Source organism: Bos taurus, chromosome 22, assembly GCF_002263795.3.
Source record: "Bos taurus isolate L1 Dominette 01449 registration number 42190680 breed Hereford chromosome 22, ARS-UCD2.0, whole genome shotgun sequence".
NCBI classification, from domain to species: domain Eukaryota; kingdom Metazoa; phylum Chordata; class Mammalia; order Artiodactyla; family Bovidae; genus Bos; species Bos taurus.
In genome coordinates, this window is record NC_037349.1 from 60,409,573 (window position 1) to 60,429,354 (window position 19,782).

The 19,782-nt window shown below is 52.2% G+C and overlaps 1 protein-coding gene across 1 annotated transcript in view; it reads left to right on the forward strand.

Annotated features, from left to right (window-relative positions):
* TXNRD3 (thioredoxin reductase 3) overlaps positions 1 to 19,782 on the forward strand; it is a 33,489-nt gene that overhangs the window by 513 nt on the left and 13,194 nt on the right. The window contains exons 2-10 of the mRNA NM_001192109.2: positions 8,742 to 8,802; positions 9,965 to 10,074; positions 12,634 to 12,738; positions 12,948 to 13,020; positions 13,940 to 14,059; positions 16,207 to 16,349; positions 16,511 to 16,626; positions 17,225 to 17,450; positions 18,188 to 18,280. Of these exons, the coding sequence (NP_001179038.2) occupies positions 8,742 to 8,802; positions 9,965 to 10,074; positions 12,634 to 12,738; positions 12,948 to 13,020; positions 13,940 to 14,059; positions 16,207 to 16,349; positions 16,511 to 16,626; positions 17,225 to 17,450; positions 18,188 to 18,280 (1,047 nt within the window). The remainder of the gene's footprint in view (positions 1 to 8,741; positions 8,803 to 9,964; positions 10,075 to 12,633; positions 12,739 to 12,947; positions 13,021 to 13,939; positions 14,060 to 16,206; positions 16,350 to 16,510; positions 16,627 to 17,224; positions 17,451 to 18,187; positions 18,281 to 19,782) is intronic.

Here is a 19,782-nt window from a genome sequence, read left to right on the forward strand (position 1 = left end):
TCCCGTCCTGGGGACGACGGCGGCGGGTGGCGGGGCTGCTGCGGCTCACCGCGTGCCCCGGGCCGGCCGGGCGGCGGTTTAGGCCGGACTGCACGCGGGGCACGCGCGGGAGCTGAGAGTTGGAGCAGTGATGCGCTGGAGGACGAAGCGGTCTGTAGGATGGGGCTGGGCGATTTTGAAGGCTGCTTCCACGTTTGAGAGTTGAAACAACGCGTGAACGAGGCACAAGCCTAAGTTGTCGGGTCAGAGGTGAAATTAGGATTCTCAGTCTTGCTGTCAGGTGGATAATGATTTGCACGTTTTTGAAACAAGTGTGTGTGTCACACATGCACCTTGCAGTTCTCTAGCAGACCACACTCCAGCAGGAGCCTCCTGGTTCATCCTCTCCACTCCTCCCAGGGCAACCACTGGCCAGAGTCACTTGCTTTTCCTTAACAATTTTGCTGCCAAACGTATGTATCCCTAAACAATACTTTGCTCCTTTTGGCTTGTATTGGTACTTTGTGTAAGTAGAGTCATGGATTTTTATATTCTGCATGTTTTTCCCAACAGTTATATTTTAGAGATCACTGCATGTTAGTGTCTGTAAGTGTGGTTTGTTAATTTTCATTGCTGTGTTGTTCCTGAGTGTTATCAGGTCTGACGTTCCTAGTATTTTGCTCTCAAATACAGTATGGCCTGCCTGTTGTCGCCGCATCCCCCAGTGCACACACACAAGACCTGCTTGAGAGGAGATGTCTTGAAGCTGAATTGCTAAGCCACAGAGGAGGCACAATTTTTTCCTTAGTTAGGTGATACCGAAATGTTCTTCCACACAGTTATACACTTGCCCTCTGACTGGTGTATTACCAGTTCCCACTGCCCTACGTCCTTGCCGACAGTTGATACATGTAATTATTGCCATTCTGGTGTTTATGAGATGGTATTTCACTGTAGCCTTAGTTTTGCGTTTTCTTGATGAACTTAACATCTTTACCTGTGTTTATGGGTCATTTGAGTTTCCTCTTCTGGGAAACATTCAGGCGTTTTGCTTCTTTCTCTATTAGGTTATTTTTTTATACTCATTTTGTAGACATTCTTTATATATTGTGGATTCTAGTCCTTCGGTTCTATGTGTTGGAAAATCGCCCAGACTGGGTTTTTCTTTTTACTCTCTTTATGTGATGTTTTGTTTAACTGAAGTGGAAGTTTAACATAGTGAATCTATCACTTTTTCTTTTCTGGTTTGTGCCTTTTTTAAGTCTTTCTACTCTGAGGTCACAAAGATAGCCTCCTGTGTGGGCTGCTGGAAGTTTTCAGGTGTGCTTATCACACCCCTCTTCTCTGTTCCACCTGAACTTGAAGCCGAGGACGTGTGGGGATCCAGTTCCTTTTTTCCTTTATAACTTAGTTGCCCCTCTTCTTTTTTCAGAGAGTCCTTTCTTTCTACTGTGGTTTGAATGCTCACCAATCACCTGTCAGATTCTCACATATGTGTTGGTTTATTTCCAACCTGTTGTCTTCTTTCTCTGCTTATTGAAGTTGTCCTTTGATGCTTATAAAAGAGCCAAGCCATCAGAACTGTGGCCACTGCTATGTCGCTGGGGCCCAGAACAGTGTGAGGCAGGTAAATGGGTTGAATGAATAAACGGCTTTACATCGTTCTGGTCGAACCTTTGCTGACACAGAACATCTTAGGACAGATGATTTTCTGTTCTGTGTGCGTCACGGCTTCTAACAACATGGCCACTACTTTGAGTCCTGTTACATAATTGGACAGCTTTGATAACTAGAACTTTTTTCAGTTCAGTTCAGTCTCTCAGTCATGTCCGACTCGTTGTGACCCCATGGACTGCAGCACGCCAGGCCTCCCTGTCCATCACCAAGTCCCGGAGTTTGCTCACACTCATGTCCATTGAGTTGGTGATGCCATCCAACTATCTCATCCTCTATCGTCCCCTTCTCCTCCCGCCTTCAATCAAAACTTTTTTAATGGAGCCCAAATCTGTCCATCTGAAACATTTTGGCGGTGCCTGTCACTCCCGTGCACAGAATTAGGAATCTGGCTTCTAGTTGGATGGCAGATCTTCCAGTATTTTCCCTGAGTGCTTTTCTTTCCTGGCCAAGCTTTTCATGCGTTCGTATCATCTGTCTTTACACATGACCCTTCACTAAACGAGTTGTGCAGTAATTTGACCACGAATCACCCAAACTGGACACCGTATTCCACATCCCTACCCGTGGCCTTGCCTTTCAAGAACTCATGGCCTAAAGGAGCTGTAATCAGCCTGTTCTCACGCACTGAAAGACACGTGCATGCGAGGCAGCTGCTGTGGGGATGAGAGGTAAAGCATCTACTTCTGTGGGGTCAGAGGAATTGAAGACGTGATGTTTAAGCTGGTCCTGGAGAGATAAGTTGGACTTAGGCAAGGTAGAGCTTCAATAGTTGAGGAATTCGTGTGAGCAAAGGCAGGAGATGAAAACATGAAAACACTGGGCCGAACGTAGGTTGTAGGAAGGGAATCAGGAGAGGGACGTGGGAACGGGCTGGCCTGCAGCTGCTCAGCGGTACTGAGGTCTAAACGTGTGCCGCTGCGCGTGGGCCTGATGACGTCGGGCGGGAGGAAAGGAGTGACAGGGTCTGCCCTGGGCTGGAGTCCCACCTGAGAGGAGTGCGCGGAGCGGGGGCAGCTGACCGGGGCAGGGAGCTCCTTGAGTCAGGCGACCGCGCGGCCCAAACTCAAGAGTGAAAACGTGCCCTTCCCCCAGTTAACTTTCAAGCCATGTTTTCCCTAATCCTCTATTCACACTTTTGTGGATTGAAAACATACTTGCATTGGTTAGCTTTTTTTCCCCTATAATAAAATACGCATAATATCGTTTACTATTTTAACCATTTTAGGTTTCATGGCATTAAGACCGTTCCTGTTTTGTGCTGCCATCACCGTCCACCCACAGAGCTTTTTTCGTCTTCCCCAACTGACACTCTGACCTCATTAAACAGTAACTCTCCATCCCCACCTCCAGCTGCTAACCACCATCTGCTTTCTGCCCTATGAATCTGAAAGTATTTGCCATTTTCTGACTGGCTTATTTCGGTCTGATGTCCTCAGAGTTCATCTATGCTGTAGCATGGGTCAGGATTCCTTGCCTTTTTTTAAATTATTTTTTTATTGAAGGATAATTGCTTTACAGAATTTTGCTGTTTTCTGTCAAATCTCAACCTGAATCAGCCATAGGTATACATACGTCCCCTCTCTTTTGAACCTGCCTCCCATCTCCCGCCCCATCCCACCCCTCCAGGTTGATACAGAGCCCCTGTTTGAGTTCCCTGAGACATACAGCAAATTCCCGTTGGCTATCTATTTTACACATGGTAATGTAAGTTTCCACGTTACTCTCTCCATACATCTCGCCCTCTCCTCCCCTCTCCCCATGTCCGTAAGTCTATTCTCTATGTCTGTTTCTCCATTGCTGCCCTGGAAATAAATTCTTCAGTACCATTTTTCTGGATTTCGTATATATGCATTAGAATACGATATTTATCTTTCTGTTTCTGACTCACTTCACTCTGTATAATAGGTTCTAGGTTCATCCACCTTATTAGATCTGACTCAAATGCGTTCCTTTTTATGGCCGAGTAATATTCCATCGTGTGTATGTACCACAACTTCTGTATCCATTCATCTGTCAGTGGGCATCTAGGTTGCTTCCATGCTCTAGCTGTTGTAAACAGTGCTGCAGTGAGCAGTGGGATACATGTGTCTTTTTCAATTTTGGTTTCCTCAGGATATATGCCTTGGAGAAGGAAATGGCAACCCACTCCAGTGTTCTTGCCTGGAGAATCCCAGGGAGGGCGGAGCCTGGTGGGCTGCTGTCTATGGGGTCGCACAGAGTCGGACACGACTGAAGCGATGCAGCTGCAGCAGCAGCAGCAGGGTATATGCCTAGGAGTGGGATTGCTGGGTCATATGGTGGTTTTCGGAGAAGGCAATGGCACCCCACTCCAGTACTCTTGCCTGGAAAATCCGTGGACGGAGGAGCCTGGTGGGCTGCAGTCCATGGGGTCGCTAAGAGTCGGACACGACTGAGCGCCTTCACTTTCACTTTTCACTTCCATGCATTGGAGAAGGAAATGGCAACCCACTCCAGTGTTCTTGCCTGGAGAACCCCAGGGACGGGGAAGTCTGGTGGGCTGCTGTCTATGGGGTCACACAGAGTCAGATACGACTGAAGTGACTTAACATAGCATAGCATAGCATGGTGGTTTTATTCCTAGTTTTTAAGGAATCTCCATACCATCTTCCACAGTGGTTTGCATTCCCACCAACAGTGCAAGAGCACACCCTCTCCAGCATTCATTGTTCGTAGACTTTTTGATGATGGCCATTTTGACTGGTGTGAGGTGATATCTCATTGTGGTTTTGATTTGCATTTCTCTAATAATGAGCAATGTTGAGCATCTTTTCATGTGTTTGTTAGCCATCTGTATGTCTTCTTTGGAGAAATGTCTGCTTAGGTCTTTTTCCCACTTTTTGATTGGGTTGTTTGTTTTTCTGGTATTGAGTTGTATGAGTTGCTTGTATATTTTGGAAATTAATCCTATGTCAGTTGTTTCATTTGCTATTATTTTCTCCCATTTCTGAAGGTTGTCTTTTCACCTTGCTTATAGTTTCCTTTGCTGTGCTGAAGATTTTAAGTTTAATCAGGTCCCACTTGTTTCCTTTTGTTTTTATTTCCATTATTCTAGGAGGTGGGTCATAGAGGATCTTGCTTTGATTTATGTCATCAAGTGTTCTGCCTATGTTTACCTCTAAGAGTTTTATACTTTCTGGTCTTACATTTAGGTCTTTAATCCATTTTCAGTTGATCTTTGTGTATGGTGTTAGGAAGTGTTCTAATTGCATTCTTTTACATGTAGCTGTCCAGTTTTCCCAGCACCATTTATTGAAGAGGCTGTCTTTGCCCCATTGTATGTTCTTGTCTCCTTTGTCAAGAATAAGGTGCCCATAGGTGCATGGGTTAAATTCTGGGCTTTCTGTCTTGTTCCGTTGGTCTGTATTTCTGTTTTTGTGCCAGTGCCATACTGTCTTGATGACTGTAGCTTTGTAGTATAACCTTAAGTCAGGAAGGTTGATTCCTCCAGCTCCATTCTTTTTTCTCAAAACTGCTTTGACTATTTGCAATCTTTTGTTCCATATGAATTATGAATTTTTTTGTTCTAGTTCTGTGAAAAATGTCATTGGTAATTTGATAGGGATCACATTGAATCTGTAGATTGCATTTGGTAGTGTAGTCATTTTCACAATATTGATTCTTCCTACCCAGGAACATGGAATCTCTCTCTATCTGTTTATGTTGTCTTTGATTTCTTTCATTAGTGTCTTATAATTTTCTGTGTACAGTTCTTTTGTCTCCTTGCTGCTAAGTCACTTCAGTCATGTCCGACTCTGTGCAGTCCCATAGATGGCAGCCCACCAGGCTCCCCTGTCCCTGGGATTCTCCAGGCAAGAACACTGTTTGTCTCCTTAGGTAAATTTATTCCTACATGTTTAATTCTTTGGTTCCAGTGATGAATGGGATTGATTCCTTATTTTTCTCTTTCTGATTTTTCATTGTTAGTGTATAGAAATGCAAGTGATTTCTGTGTATTGATTTTGTGTCCTGTAACTTTGCTAAATTCACTTGTTCAGTTCAGTCGTTCAGTCACGTCCGACTCTTTGTGACCCCATGGACTGCGGCACGCCAGGCCTCCCTGTCCCTCACTATCTTCCAGAGCTTGCTCAAACTCATGTCCATTGAATCACTGATGCCATCCAACCATCTCATCCTCTGTTGTCCCCTTCTCCCGCCGTCAGTCTTTCCCACCATCGGGGTCTTTTCACATGAGTCAGTTCTTTGCATCAGGTGGCCAAAGTACTGGAGTTTCAATTTAAACATCAGTCCTTTCAAAGAATATTCAGGACTGATTTCCTTTAGGCTGGACTGGCTGGATCTCCTTGCAGTCCAAGGGACTCTCAAGAGTCTTCTCCATTATTTTGCTTCTTGGATATTTGGATTACTGTTTTTCATCAATCTGGGCTATTTGGGGGCATCTCTTCAAATATTGTTCTTGCGTTTTTTTCCTCTCTTACTGGTATTCACGCCTTGTGTGTGTTGTGCTCCACGCTGGCCCGATTTCCCCTAGGCTCCTGTCCTTTATCTTTTCCCTCCATGGCGTGAGGCTGCACACTCTCCACTCACGTCCTCAGCTCTGCAAGTCCTGCCAGCCCGAGTCTACTGTTGAGACACCATAGTGGAATTTTGACTGTAGGTATTGCACTTTCCCATAATTGCTTAATACCCAATTGGTTCCTGTCCATAATTCCTGTCTTTTTATTGGTTTTCCACTGGGTGAGACGTTGCCATCATGCTTCTCCGGATCTCCTGAAGCATAGTTTTCTCAAGCTCTTTAAAGGCATTTACATGGGTGACTTTCCTGTCCGTCGCACTGTCGGGGCCTCTCAGAGGCGGCTTCTCCTGCCTGCCTTCTGCTTGTGTGTGGACCCCCTGTGCTGTTTCTTTGTGTGTCTGGTCATTTTGTTGTTGAAACCAGGGCGTTTCCGGTAATGCATTATAGCCACTCTAGACAGTGCAGCCGTCCTTCTCTGTGGCCGGTTTCTGCTTGTGTATCTCTGATGGGTTATTTTCAGGAAGTCTGTTTCCACTCCTCTGAGGTGTGGCCGTGGGTCTGTGCAGCCACCGGGGGTGACGGGTTCAGCGGCCGCCTGTGTTACACTGTCGGACTCTCAGTGTCGTGCCCAGGTGTCACACTCCTCTGGTTGCGGGTCAGGTGCTCTGCTTTCCTGGCAGTGCCCTGGGGTGTGAACTGCTCTGTGGTGGTGTTGTTCAGTCGCTCCAACTCTGTGACCCCACGGACTGCAGCACGCCAGGCTTCCCTGTCCTTCACCATCTCCCAGAGCTTGCTCAAACTCATGTCCGTTGAGTCAGTGATGCCATCCAATCATCTCATCCTCTGTCGCCCCTTCTCCTCCTGCCCTTATCTTTCCAGTGAGTCAGCTCTTCATGCCAGGCAGCCGCCAGCCGGGCCCCTCTGCAGCGGTCGTTACTGAGCAGATTTGCAGTTTTTTCTTACCCTGGCAGGGCCATTCTTCAACGTCTCCTCCTGGCTCTCTGCTGACTGGTGGCTCACAGTTAGCCTTCTGCCAGGGGGAGCCCCTGGCATCCTCTGACTCGGCCTCTGACTCTGATAGGCCTCTCAGCTGTGCCTGAGTGTGAACCGCCCCACAGTCCATGTCAGAGGGTCAGTTTCTTAGGGTGGAGCTCAGCGCTCTCTAATCTTGTGGTTTCCCCCTTGCCCCGAACGGCCTCTGAGACCTTGCTCCAGAGCTGGGGTGCCTACCCGCTTCCCTTGGAACAGCCTGCTTTATGAGCTGCTCTGATAGGGTGTAGCCTCCGGTCTCCTTGGCTTGTCTCTCCCAGCCCGGAGCCCTGCCCTGCCAGTGGGCTGGGCAGCGTGATCAGGGCCCTGCTGTTTTCGCCTGGGACAGAAACTCTGGTCTATGAATGAGGTGGTGCAGGAGGAGAGCTTTCCCTTGCTGCCACACTCACCAGTAATACAGCCTCTGCCACTCGAACCTGAGCGATAGAAATGGCAACCGCCCACCTTGGGGTGGCTGGGACCCCAGAGAGCAGGGCGCCCTGTCTCCTCGGCCACGGCCACCTGCAGTGGCACCTCCGTCACGCTCGGGGGCGGAAGACGGATCCCTGAGGCTCCCCGCTCTTACTGACATCTAGTAGATTCTCTTGAATATGCGTTGCCTCATTTGCTGTGTGCCCTCAACTTCCAGAGACTTCAGTGGCCCTTTTTAATTAGCTCTCACCAGCCGTGGACATCTACCAGGGGCAGACGGGCCAAGACCCTCGCGCCTCTGTCCTGGAGCTGGAGCCCCTCGGCTCCCCTTCGAGGGCTGAGGTCACTGAAGGGCCAGAGTCCTTCTGACGGTGGACTCTGATTGACCTCAGTGGCGGCAGTTGGAGAACTCCCAGGAGGTGACTGAGAATTTCCCCTGGAAGGTCTTGCTGGCTCAGGAGATCAGCTGAGAGGGACTGGAAAGAGGACCCGCTCCATGCAGAGCGCTGTGGAGACTTCTGGATGGATGGGGAGTAGGCGCGGGGCAGGAAGAGGCTGCAGGAGGGGGTCTGAAACTCTCCGTAGTCACAGACAAGCTCCTGGTGACACCTCACTGCTGGGCCCCTGTCCGCATGGCATGGCCCAGGGCTTTGTGTTCAGGCAACTGGCGGATGGTGACAGTGGGGGCATCTGCCTCCCCTCCTGGCGGGCAGGGAGGGTGTCCTGCTCATCGTTGCGTGGTGAGTTTGGGGAACAATGGATGAGTCATCCTAGGTGTGTGACAGTTGAATGGTTTAGTGACTGTTGAAAGAAAACAGAGAGGAGAGGGCATGTGGACACAGGTGGGTTGGTGTGGGGCATGCTCCGTGCGAGGCGTCTGGGGTTACCCAGCTGGAGAAATGCTGCTTGTCTTGAGTTCCAAGAAAGAGGCTTGAGTGAAAGGTACAGATTTGGAAGTGAGACAGCAGGTTGTAAAAGAAGGGAAGAGGCGGCCTGAGGTCATTCTGGGAAGGTGGCCCGGGGCTCGCACTCCTGAAGGGCCTGCTTGAGCGTCCCTGCTGCCTTGCCCACACTCCATAGCTGTGTCTGGTCTCTGCGGGAGGAGAACGCAGGTGCATTTTCATTGCAGGTTAAAGAACTCTTTTCTTCTCTGGGAGTTGACTGTAACATCTTAGAACTTGATCAAGTTGGTAAGTAGAATGGTTCGTACCTGTTGTTTGTAATCAACGTCCACAAGATTGACTTCTTTCCTTGTATTGCCTCGTTCAGTTCAGTTTGCTCCTGTCTCTTTGGGCTCGATGAGCTGGTTGCACCTACCTCCAACCCCGCAGAAGATGAACCTGTATGTGGAAGTACTTTGCGTGGATTTTTGCGTACATTGCATTTGAGGGGGATGGAAGGCAGCCGTGTTAGGCAGTGCTGGTGGTCCTCAGGCGTGTCTGCCCACTGTCCGGCGGCCTAGAGGAGGCAGTATCAGGACGAGGCGGGTCTGCCCATCTCCTGAGCGCAGCCCCAGGAGGGCCGGCGCGCCAGTGTTCCCGCTTTCCTGCTTCTGAATCCCATGCACTTTCCACGGGTGTGCGTGGAGAACAGAAAGCCCAATCTCTGCCTTCATGAGACTTCACCCCTCTCTTTAGCCAGGTCAATTTAATAAGTGAAATGCTCTTGAATCTTTGAGACTTTGCTGAAGAGTTTACCACATGGGGAGCCTGAAGGACCGAGGGCCTGGTTCAGTTTTTAGGAGTGGAGGGTATGTTTTGGACTATGAGCATAAAGATTTTTTCAAATGTAATTGTTGGATATATTTTCTGTGTTACCACCGTTAGAGCATATATTATGTTTGCTCTTTAAAGACGATTCTTATCTGTCTCTGCCTAGCCAGTGGATTATAGATCAGATTCTAATTTGAAAGGGTTCATTTAAAAAGGAGTCATGAGTCTGCTCTTTATTCTGTAAGGCTTCCTTTGAACCCCTGAGTCGTCGCTTCGTGAAGCTGACGACGTGCATGTGGGCATCTGAGTGTCGCAGCACTTCAGCTCAGCTCACAGAGCCTCGGAACCTTTGCAGGGTCTTCCGTCTCTGATCTTTCATCCTCAGGTGAGGGGGCCGGTGTCCAGGAGGCTCTGTCAGAGATCACCAGCCAGAGGGCTGTGCCCAGTGTCGTCTCTGATCTCTCATCCTCAGATGAGGGGGCCGGTGTCCAGGAGGCTCTGTCGCGGAGCCTCAGGACCTTTGCAGGGTCTTCCGTCTCTGATCTCTCATCCTCAGATGAGGGGGCCGGTGTCCAGGAGGCTCTGTCGCGGAGCCTTGGGACCTTTGCAGGGTCTTCCGTCTCTGATCTTTCATCCTCAGATGAGGGGGCCAGTGTCCAGGAGGCTCTGTCGGAGATCACCAGCCAGAGGACTGTGCCCAGTGTCTTCGTGAATAGAGTGCATGTGGGCGGCTGTGACCACACTTTCCAGGTAAATAGTACCGTGTGTTTCTGAAGGCTGTCTGTCCAAATTTTGTTTTTAAGAAAATACTTAAAAGAGGTGGAAATGGTTTTTACAAATCTGTTCATTTGTGTCTTTTGGAGCTTGTAAAATCAAAAGCTTCCCTGGTGGCTCACATGGTAAAGAATCTGCCTGCAATGTGGAAGACCCGAGTTCGATCCCTGGGTTGGGAAGATCCCCTGGAGGAGGAAATGGCAACCCACTCCAGTATTCTGTCCTGGGAAATCCCATGGACAGAGGAGCCTGGTGGGCTACAGTCCATGGGGTCCCAAAGAGTCAGACATGACTGAGCGACTAGGCACTATAGGATGATTATCAGATAATCATGATTACTTTAAGAGAAATTAACTTTTCTACCAATTCAAACTTTCAACACTGAGAAGGAGAAGGTTTCAAGTGAGTTTGGAGGACAGAAGGGTGGGCTGCCCTGCTCTCTCCCTCCAAATGGGGACAAATGAGGCCTCCTTCCACCTCGAGGTTTAGGGAAATGAGGTCAGCACTGGCAGTCCAGCCCAGCGAGCACAGCTCTCCCACCAAGGCTGCTGGCCCTGCGAGCTTTGAGAAGCTCTGTTTGGTTCCTAGAATGCAGAAATGAACAGGAATCATTTGGTTACGTAGAGATAGATAAAAATTGATATGTAATAATAAGGACCTTATTTTAACTATCTGTTTGCTTTTATTAAAACTCTGCTCATAGGTCCTTTATATATGTAATCATCAGCGGTGATGGATTAAATACTTAGGTTTAGATTCAATTAAGAATTACATTTTTGGGGCTTCACCGGTGGTACTTTGGATAAGAACCTGCCTGCCAATGCAGGGGACACAGGTTTGATCCCTGGTCCAGGAAGATCCCACGTGCAGCAGAGCAACCAAGCCTGAACGCTGCAGCTACTGGGCCCCAGCACCCAGAGCCCGTGCTCCCCGTCAAGAGAAGCCACCGCAGTGAGAAGCCCGCACACCACAGCTAGAGAGCTGCCCCTGGTCACTGCAGCTGGAGGGAGCCTGCACGGCAGGGAAGACCCACACAGCCAAGAAGAAATAAAGTGATTTTTTAAAAGCTTCATACATTTAAAAAAAAGAATTACACTTTTGTGGGGAGAAAAGTTGTCTACATAGCACGTTAATCTGGGATCAGCATCAGTTTCCAGAAACTGCCTGCTTCATCCGTCCTGGAAGCAGGTGCCATTGCTGTAGCCTCCAACGCCTTCGGAGGCGCTGGGCTTGGCAGTGCCCGCTGGGAAAGTGCATCACGGGGTGTGGGGGCTGCTTCGGGCTGCAGAGACGCCGGGTCTCCTCGGAGGCTGAAAGCCCCCAAGAGCACCCGAGGCGGGGGGCTGCCGGCCGGGGCCGGGGCCGGGGCCGGGGCCATGCGCCTCGCCGCGTCTGTGGTCCTGCAGCACTCGCACGGCACTCGCAGGACAAGCCGGCTCGGGAGCCAGCGTGATGACTGAGCAGCCGACCTCACACAGACAGAACTGCCGTTCAGCCTCACGTGGAGCCTCCAGCCTTGTCCACGCTGCTTCTGGCCTCAGGGAGGGCCACGTGGACATCAGGTTGTGCCTCCGGGTCAGCCCTGACCTTTCCCAACAGATGAAGCAGAAGGCTTGTGTTGTACCGGAAGTTGCAAGATTTAGGTCAACCTATGAAAAATCAGGAGAAAACCCACAGTGCATGCCCGCCGATGATGTGTGAGCACTGTTTTCAGAGAAGACTAGCGCAGGTGGACGCGGGCAGAGGATGCCGCTCCTGGTCTTACATCAGGCTCGTGTGCTCGCCCCTCCCAGCCATCCTCGGAGCCAAGTGCTGGTCGAAAGGAAAGTCGCTTCAATCAGAAAAGCTGGCATCTGGGGAGAAGGGGACCCACGTCCCAGAACCAGCTGGCAGGATTCTGCTTGGCCGTGAACGTTTTTAAAGGGAAAAGAGGGAATCAGTTAATCGCTAAGGTGGGAGGCCAGCCTCTCCATCGCCTCCCATCGTATGCGACCTGCTGACACCTGCAGCCCTGCTTGGCTCCATCGCACCCTCTCGGTTCCTGCACACTTGCTGAGGGCAGAGTGTGCTCGAGAGTCACTCACGTTTTAACCACTCAGTTCCTCATGCCTTTTTACACCTTTTAACCCGGGAGGGGAGTCCCCCACTTAGCAAGGCGTGTGTGCCTCCAGTAGAGCAGAAGTCGGGGCCAGGTTAAGTGCCACCCAGTGAGCTCATTGTTACGGTTAAGGTCTGAGGAGAACAGAGTGAGCCAGCAGGAAGGGCCCAGAGAGCTGCTTACGGAGCGAGCTTGTCTGACATGGGATGAGGCCCGACCTCCCCGCCATCTGACATGTGCCTCCCTGTTGGGTGATAACCAGTGCGTTTATCTGCTGTGGCATCGGTCTGACTAGTCGGGCCCGGCCGAACACCCTCCAGATAAATTCACAGTCCAGCTTACCTGCACTTCAGGTTAACTGTCCCTGAGGTTTCTATAGAAGCCGTGTGTGCTGAGTCAGCTTGGTCATGCTGTGTTCTGTCCTTTGACTCCCCCAGGCACATCAGAGTGGTTTATTACAGCAGCTCCTCCAGCAGGATCCGGCGTATGACTACGACCTCATCGTCATCGGTGGGGGCTCCGGGGGCCTCTCGTGTGCTCAGGTGAGAAGAAGCAGCCGCCATGGATGATCCTCACGGCGATGGCCATAAGCCTCCCTTCTGCCGTCGACACTTAGGCCGTTCCAGTCTGCGCTGCTGTTGTGGCATGGCTGGGTTAAGAAAGAGGAGAGACTGTTTCTTCACAGACACAGTCTCATCCTTCAGGGGAAGGTCGGGAAAACGACGAGGTCTCCGTGTGTCTCTGTTCGCAGGAAGCTGCCGTCCTGGGGAGGAAGGTCATGGTGCTGGACTTCGTGGTCCCGTCCCCCCGTGGCACGGCCTGGGGTGAGTGGCTCTCCTGCTGTCGTCGGGGGGCTTGTTGTCTTTGGTTCTCATTGGTCTGCCTTGGTCCTCACCACAGCCCCAGAGGGTGACCCGCCTGCCTTGGGCTGAGGACACCGTCCCCGGTCCTGTGTTAACAAGAGACGCCAGAAAGATAACATGAAAATGATTAAGGAGGATTTTGCAAAGGGAAATTCCATGCCCCAGGTGTTCCACCGCGTGTGCCAGGATAACTTGGCACCCACATGGGGGTGTTTCACGGTTGTGGTCTCGCAGCGGGGTGTGCCCCATCATGCTTGCCTAGGTTGGCCGTGACGCTTTTCTGTGTCTCTGCGTGGATATTATAACCGACACCCTGGCTGCGGGAAGGTCAGCTGAGTACCGTGTGCGCACTCCACGTCCATTTGGTGCACACTTGTCCGCCTCCCTTCTGCTTCCCCGTCCCGGGCACAGCCCTGCCTCCTGGTACCAGGGGGATGCGCACTCAGAGGGCACCGATGTGAGTGTCTGTCTCACCCCGTGTTGGTGAGAGTCCAGGCAGCTGGTGGCGGGTGGTACCGGCCCAGAGGAGTCAGGGTTGCCCAGGGAAAGGCTGGAGGCCGGCCCCGCCTGGCCTCAGAGCAGCGTGTGCCCAGTTAGCCTGACCCGGTCCTGACTATCTCGTGGTTGGGACTCAGGTGGAAGTCTTGGATTCTGTACCCAGGAAACTGTTCGAATGCACGTCGGAATTTGCTCATTCCTGGGCCTCCTGCAGGGACCCTCGGTCACTGTAACGCACATCGTTTTGTGTACTGGTGTGTGACGCTGACCCCACAGTCGTCAAGGCTGTTGTTCCCACGTTTTCATAGCACCCGCTCTGCGTGTGTAAGCCACATGAACACACACATGCACACACAGCATCACAGCTGTGGCTCTCGCTCAGGTCTTGGTGGCACGTGTGTGAATGTTGGCTGTATCCCGAAGAAGCTGATGCACCAGGCCGCGCTGCTGGGGCAGGCACTGACCGACTCCAGGAAGTTCGGCTGGGAGTACAGTCAGCAAGGTGGGTGATGCGTGAAACCGTCCAGACTGGGAGGAAAGAGGGAAGAATAGGTTTCTTAGAAATGCTTGCTCTTTCTGTTTCTGTAGTTGACTTTTACGCTAGTTTAATAAACACTCATTAGGAGCTCACATGTGCCAGCGGGACCCAGGATTCCAAGACAGTCAGTGCAGACCTGCTGTCGGGGCCTTAGGTCTGGGGAAGGGTTGTTGCAGCCCCGGCCATCCCAGACGCACAGCAGAGTGTGCGGGGGCTTTCAGGGCAGGAGTTAGGAGCGAGTCTAAGGAGAGCGCTGACTTGGGTGGAACGCCGCGGGCAGGCTGGATGGAGCAGGGTGGAATGATGTCCACGCTGGCCTGGAGGTGGTCCAGGGGCCTCTGAGCGCGTGTGAGAAGGTGGAGGAGTGCGGCAGACCTGGAACACACAGAACAGTGAAGGGGGGCGTGAGAGCCGATGAGGCTAGAAAGCTGTTGAGAAGAAGAGTGTGCGGAACTTCCGTACCAGCAGCAGTAACTCACAGAAGTGGAATAACGGGGATCACAGCAATCGTGATACAAGGGCTTGGAAGGCACTCCGCTGGGGTGTACAGAACACTCAAGGGAGTGTGAAAGCACAGCAAAACCGTGCTCTGATTCTGGAGGGAATGCTTACGTACTGTGAAGGCGTTATCTCAGAGCTATTTCATAAAGTTTATTTAAAGTCCAAGGAAAATGTCAGAATTTTTTTTTTCCTTTTGGAACTGGACAGATTATTCTCAAGTTCGTATTGAAAAGTAAATGTGTGAGGGTAGCTGTGCCACCTTTGAGGAACCAGGGGAGCGACATTTCCACCTGAACTTAAGATGCTGTTGCTCGTCACATGACCGAGCGGTCAGGTGGTGCAGCAGAGCAGGCCTTCCACGGACCTGCCACCTCAGGGCCCTGGGGACCTTCCAGGGGTCCTGCTCCTGACTCTGCAGGTCTGGGGAGGGGTCCCCAGGAGCCGCGTATCTCAGCCTGCTTCTTGGGGTGCTGACATGCAGGCATGTTGTGAAACTTCTGAAAATGTCTTTTACACAAACCAGAAGCAAAGGTCCCTGGGGCCATGAGACGCACGGTTCTCTGAGGCCTGGGAGCCTGGCCTGTCTGGAGAGAGGGGCCGACAGAGGACGTGAGCCTGGCAGAGAGCTAGTCAGTGGTGGTCGTAACCCCGGGATCAGGGGCGTGGGGTTGGGGAACACAGTCACCAGACTGACCGTCTGGACCACACGGTCTTAGACCTGTTGTCCTGTTGCTGAGGTTGTAGGAAGGGTGACGTGACATCTGGGCCGTAATCGCTGATGTCGCCCAAGTCCCCACACACAGTGACTCTGTCCTCCACTGTGCTCTGGGGTCCCTCAGCCTGGTGGGCGGGTCCCTGAGTGCGCTGGAGGGTCAGGGTCCAAATGGACCGAGGGTGAGCCCCCGGTCGGCTGGGTTTGTGGTTGAGGGTCTCACCCAGCTTGACAGGACCCCGGACCAGTGTTTCCCTGGGGAGCATCAGCAGATGGGGTGAATCCAGGAAATGAGCCCCGCCTGGCAGGCCCAGGAGTAAGCAGGAGCCTTGAGTCCACCGGCCTCACCCTGGCTTCGGCAGGAAGTGGTGAGCTCTCACCTGAGCGCCGGTGTTCACTGTCGCAGGCCTGCCTGCGGGCACCCGTGCCCCACCTGTGGATCCCGGGGCCGGCCGTGGGAGGGCTGTTTCCTGCCCCACTCCGTGCATTTTCATCATGTTCAGAACTCTGCTTTCTTCGTGTTTGTCACATGAAAGAAGCTGTGTGTGTGAGTTGCTCAGTCGTGTCCGACTCTTTGCAACCCCATGGACTGTAGCCTGCCAGGCTCCTCTGTCTATGGGATTCTCCAGGCAAGAGTACTGGAGTGGGCTGCCATTTCAATCTCCAGGGGATCTTCCTGACCCAGGGATCGAACCCGGGTCTCCTGCCTTACAGGTGGATGCTTATCTCCTCAGCCACCAGGGAAGCCATGGTGGCTGTAATTGGCATATGAAGACTTCTTGCTAATTATCTTCTATTCACTTCTGGATCCTTAAAGCAATGGACGCGCGTGTGCCATGTGTGACTTCACGGTGGCCGTGCAGCCCCTCACGCCCGCCTGCCCCTGGTCTCTCCCCAGTGAGACACAGCTGGGCCACCATGACAGAGGCCATCCAGAGCCACATCGGCTCGCTGAGCTGGGGCCACCGGCTGGCCCTGCGGGAGAAGGCAGTGACCTACGTCAACTCCTTCGGGGAGTTTGTTGAGCACCACAAAGTCAAGGTCAGTTGGGCCTTTGGCCCCGTTGGTTGCCCCCCTGACTTGCGCCTGCGCCCACGTGAACTGGGGCTCCGTGTTGAGGGCTGCACCCAGCGTGCGAGCATCCTGGTGTCCGATCAGTCTGGTACTAAAGGAAAAGTGAAGTTTGCTTTGCTTTTTTCAAGGCAACCAATGAAAAAGGACAGGAGGTGCTTTACACTGCTGCGAAGTTTGTCATCGCGACAGGAGAGAGGCCGCGCTACTTGGGAATCCCGGGAGACAGAGAGTACTGCATCACCAGGTGGGGTTAACTAGGCCGTCTGCCCGTAAGTTGCGTTACGTCTGTGTCTCCAGACTATTCACTCCCTGGCTCATTTCACGAGAGATTTGCACTGACGACAAGCGGAAGGGCACGCAAGGCGGAGCTGAGGGCACAGACGCAGTGTCTCCAGGCCTCCGGGCAGGAGAGCGAGTCTGGGCTTTGGTCCACGCTCGCTGGAGCCCAGGCGAAGCAGCATTTGCCGCTAGCTTCAGGCTTTCGTGTCTGTGATGGTGGTGGACCGGGTGACCAGGAGACTCGCTGTCCCGATGCTGGGACTTAACAGGAATTCCCAGTGGACAGTTGTCAGGAGGACCTGTGACCTCGATGTATGAAGCAGGACGACGACTCGCACACTTTCTCGACCAGACGCACTTTAAGAAACACGCTTTTCACTGTGTGGCTGTTCAGGTGGACACCCAACGCAGGCTTTGCACGTGGGCCACTGTTCGATTTCCAGTCTCCTGGCTGGACGTCCTCCTCCGAGGTGGACACACCTGCAGTCCCCGAGAGCCGCTCCCCCAGCGCCCACGTGCTCTGGTCCCAGCGCCGTCCCACATGGAGCCCCTTCTCTCTGCAGCGACGACCTGTTCTCGCTGCCCTACTGCCCGGGCGCGACCCTGGTGGTGGGCGCGTCCTACGTGGCGCTGGAGTGTGCGGGCTTCCTGGCCGGCCTGGGCCTGGAGGTCACGGTCATGGTGCGCTCGGTGCTTCTGCGGGGCTTCGACCAGGAGATGGCCGAGAAGGTGGGCGCCTCCATGCAGCAGCTCGGCGTGCGCTTCCTGCGCAAGTTCGTGCCCGTGGAGGTGAGTCTCGGCCATCGCCCTGCCGGTCCAGCTCCACAAGCTCCCCTTCTGTTTGATTTTTTAAAAATCCTGAGGCATTTGGGATGTCAGTTCCTCGACCAGGGATCGAGCCTGTGCCCCCTGCAGTGGGAGTGTCGAGTCCTCACCTCTGGGCCACTGTTTCCAGGAGGGAGAGGCTCCTCCTGGGGCTGCTTGTGTTACCCTTGTTCACGCTGCTCCCCAGGGACCCCGAGGGCGGGGTGCCCCTTCCAATCCCTGCCCGCCCCGCCTCTGCCCACAAGCACGTCTCAGTGCTGACGGCTCTACTAGCATCCGCCTCAACTCCACACCGTTCATACAGCCGCCTGCTGGGCGTCTCCGTTTGAATGCCTCTCAACATGTTAAATGCAACAAGAGAAAATAAAGCTCCCGATTTCCCGCCCGGTGTCCTCCCGCTGCCGTCCTGGCCTGTCTCCATCCTTGGGAGGTCGTCCCCCAGTACACACGGACCCCCGCGACTTCCAGTCCACTCTTCCCGCTCACCCAGGGGCTTGTCTCTCCCTCAACCACCCTCGGGCCGGTCCTCCGTCCTCCAGCCCTGCTCCGTGCACACGGAACACGCCCGCCTGCACACACATGCCCTGCCCCCCACCCTGTGTGCTCCGTGCACACGGAACACGCCCGCCTGCACATACGCCCTTCCCCCCCCATGCTGTGTCACCTGCGGAGAGAATCCACGCACTGTCCATCCTCACCAGGTCCAGCAGCTGGAGAGGGGCCTGCCTGGGAGGCTGAAGGTAGTGGCGAAATCCACGGAAGGGACAGAGACAATCGAGGGCATTTACAACACGGTGAGCGTCTGCCGGGCGAGCAGGGGCGGATGGACACGCTTGTGAATTGGCGCAGATGAAATACGTGGGGAGATGATACCAGGGTTGACTTTTTTGACTCTCTGTGAGAGTCTAGTACATATGGAACATGTTGGGCTGTTGATATTTGATGGTTTTTGGTGGCACACGAAGAATATGATGCTGAAATATGCGGGTGTGTGTAACAGTGCAGGGAACAAAATCTGGAAGCAGGTGTGAGTGGAAGTTGCTCAGTCGCATCCAACTCTTTGTGACCTTGTGGACTATACTGTCCATGGAATTCTCCAGGCCAGAATACTGGAGTGGGTAGCCGTTCCCTTCTCCAGGGGATCTTCCTAACCCAGGGATCAAACCCAGGTCTCCTGTGTTGCAAATTCTTTACCAGATGAGCTACATGGGAACCTGGAAGCAGGTGTGCCTGCCTGCTGTTAGCGCTCACTTCTGGGAAGTTAGATGTCTTATACATTTCTGCATTTGACCATTTTTGCAATAAGCATTGATTATATTTTATAATCAAAAGCAACAAAAACAAGCTACGTCAAATCTGCAAACAGTGTGAGTAGTCCGCGGACCCTTGGGTGGCAGTTGTTATAACTGAAACTCATGCAAGTCAGACATTTCTCATGTAAACTGTGGTTTATTGCTAACCTGGGTCAAACTGTTCATGTATGGTTCATATACTCTAACAGTATGTTTTTTTTTCAACTAAAAGTGAATGATGTTGTGAAGATGACCAAAGCCAAAGGTAGGTGTAAGGAAAACAAGCGTAAGAACCAGCCCCTGTCGGGACTGTGATCAGGGCTGTGATGCGTGTGTGACCACTGGAAGTGCTCGCTGCTGCACTGCCCAGGCTTCCAGCTCACGCTGCGTCTGCCCTTTGACCTAGGCCGTCTGTCGTAGCCCCCAGCAAAGTTAGTACATTTCTCTATAGACATCAAGAACATCTTCCGTTAGACTTATTCCTAGGCATTTACATATTTTTGTATAGTTACAAATGCTGTTTTTGAAAACGTGTCATTACCTTTCACAGTCTGTTGCTGATATATAGAAAGGCTGCTCACTTGTGTGATTGTGTGATCGAATTGTGTGATTCGATTCAGCTGAGCCCGTTTGATCACGTGTCCTTAAACGGTTCAGCGTCTTTGTTATGCATGCGTAGCAAGGACTTGCTTCCTTCTGTTGACTCTTCCTCTTCTTCCCTTTCCGCGTGAGGGCACCAGCCACGGCCCCCACGCAGCGCTGACAGGAAATGCAGACCTGGGCGCTCCAGCCTTGCTCCGGGGTCGGGAGGGAGGTTTCCACTGTTTCGTGGTTAAAGAGCAGGGTTTTCCCATAGGGTTTCGGTAGCTAATCATGGTAGAGAAATCATTTTCTATTTTTGTTTGCTAAGTTGTTGTTGTTGTTATTTTGGTTTTTTGTTTGTTAAAAGTCAGCAGTAGGTGTTCAGCTGTAAGAATGTTCCTTTTGTGGCTGTTGATTATCTT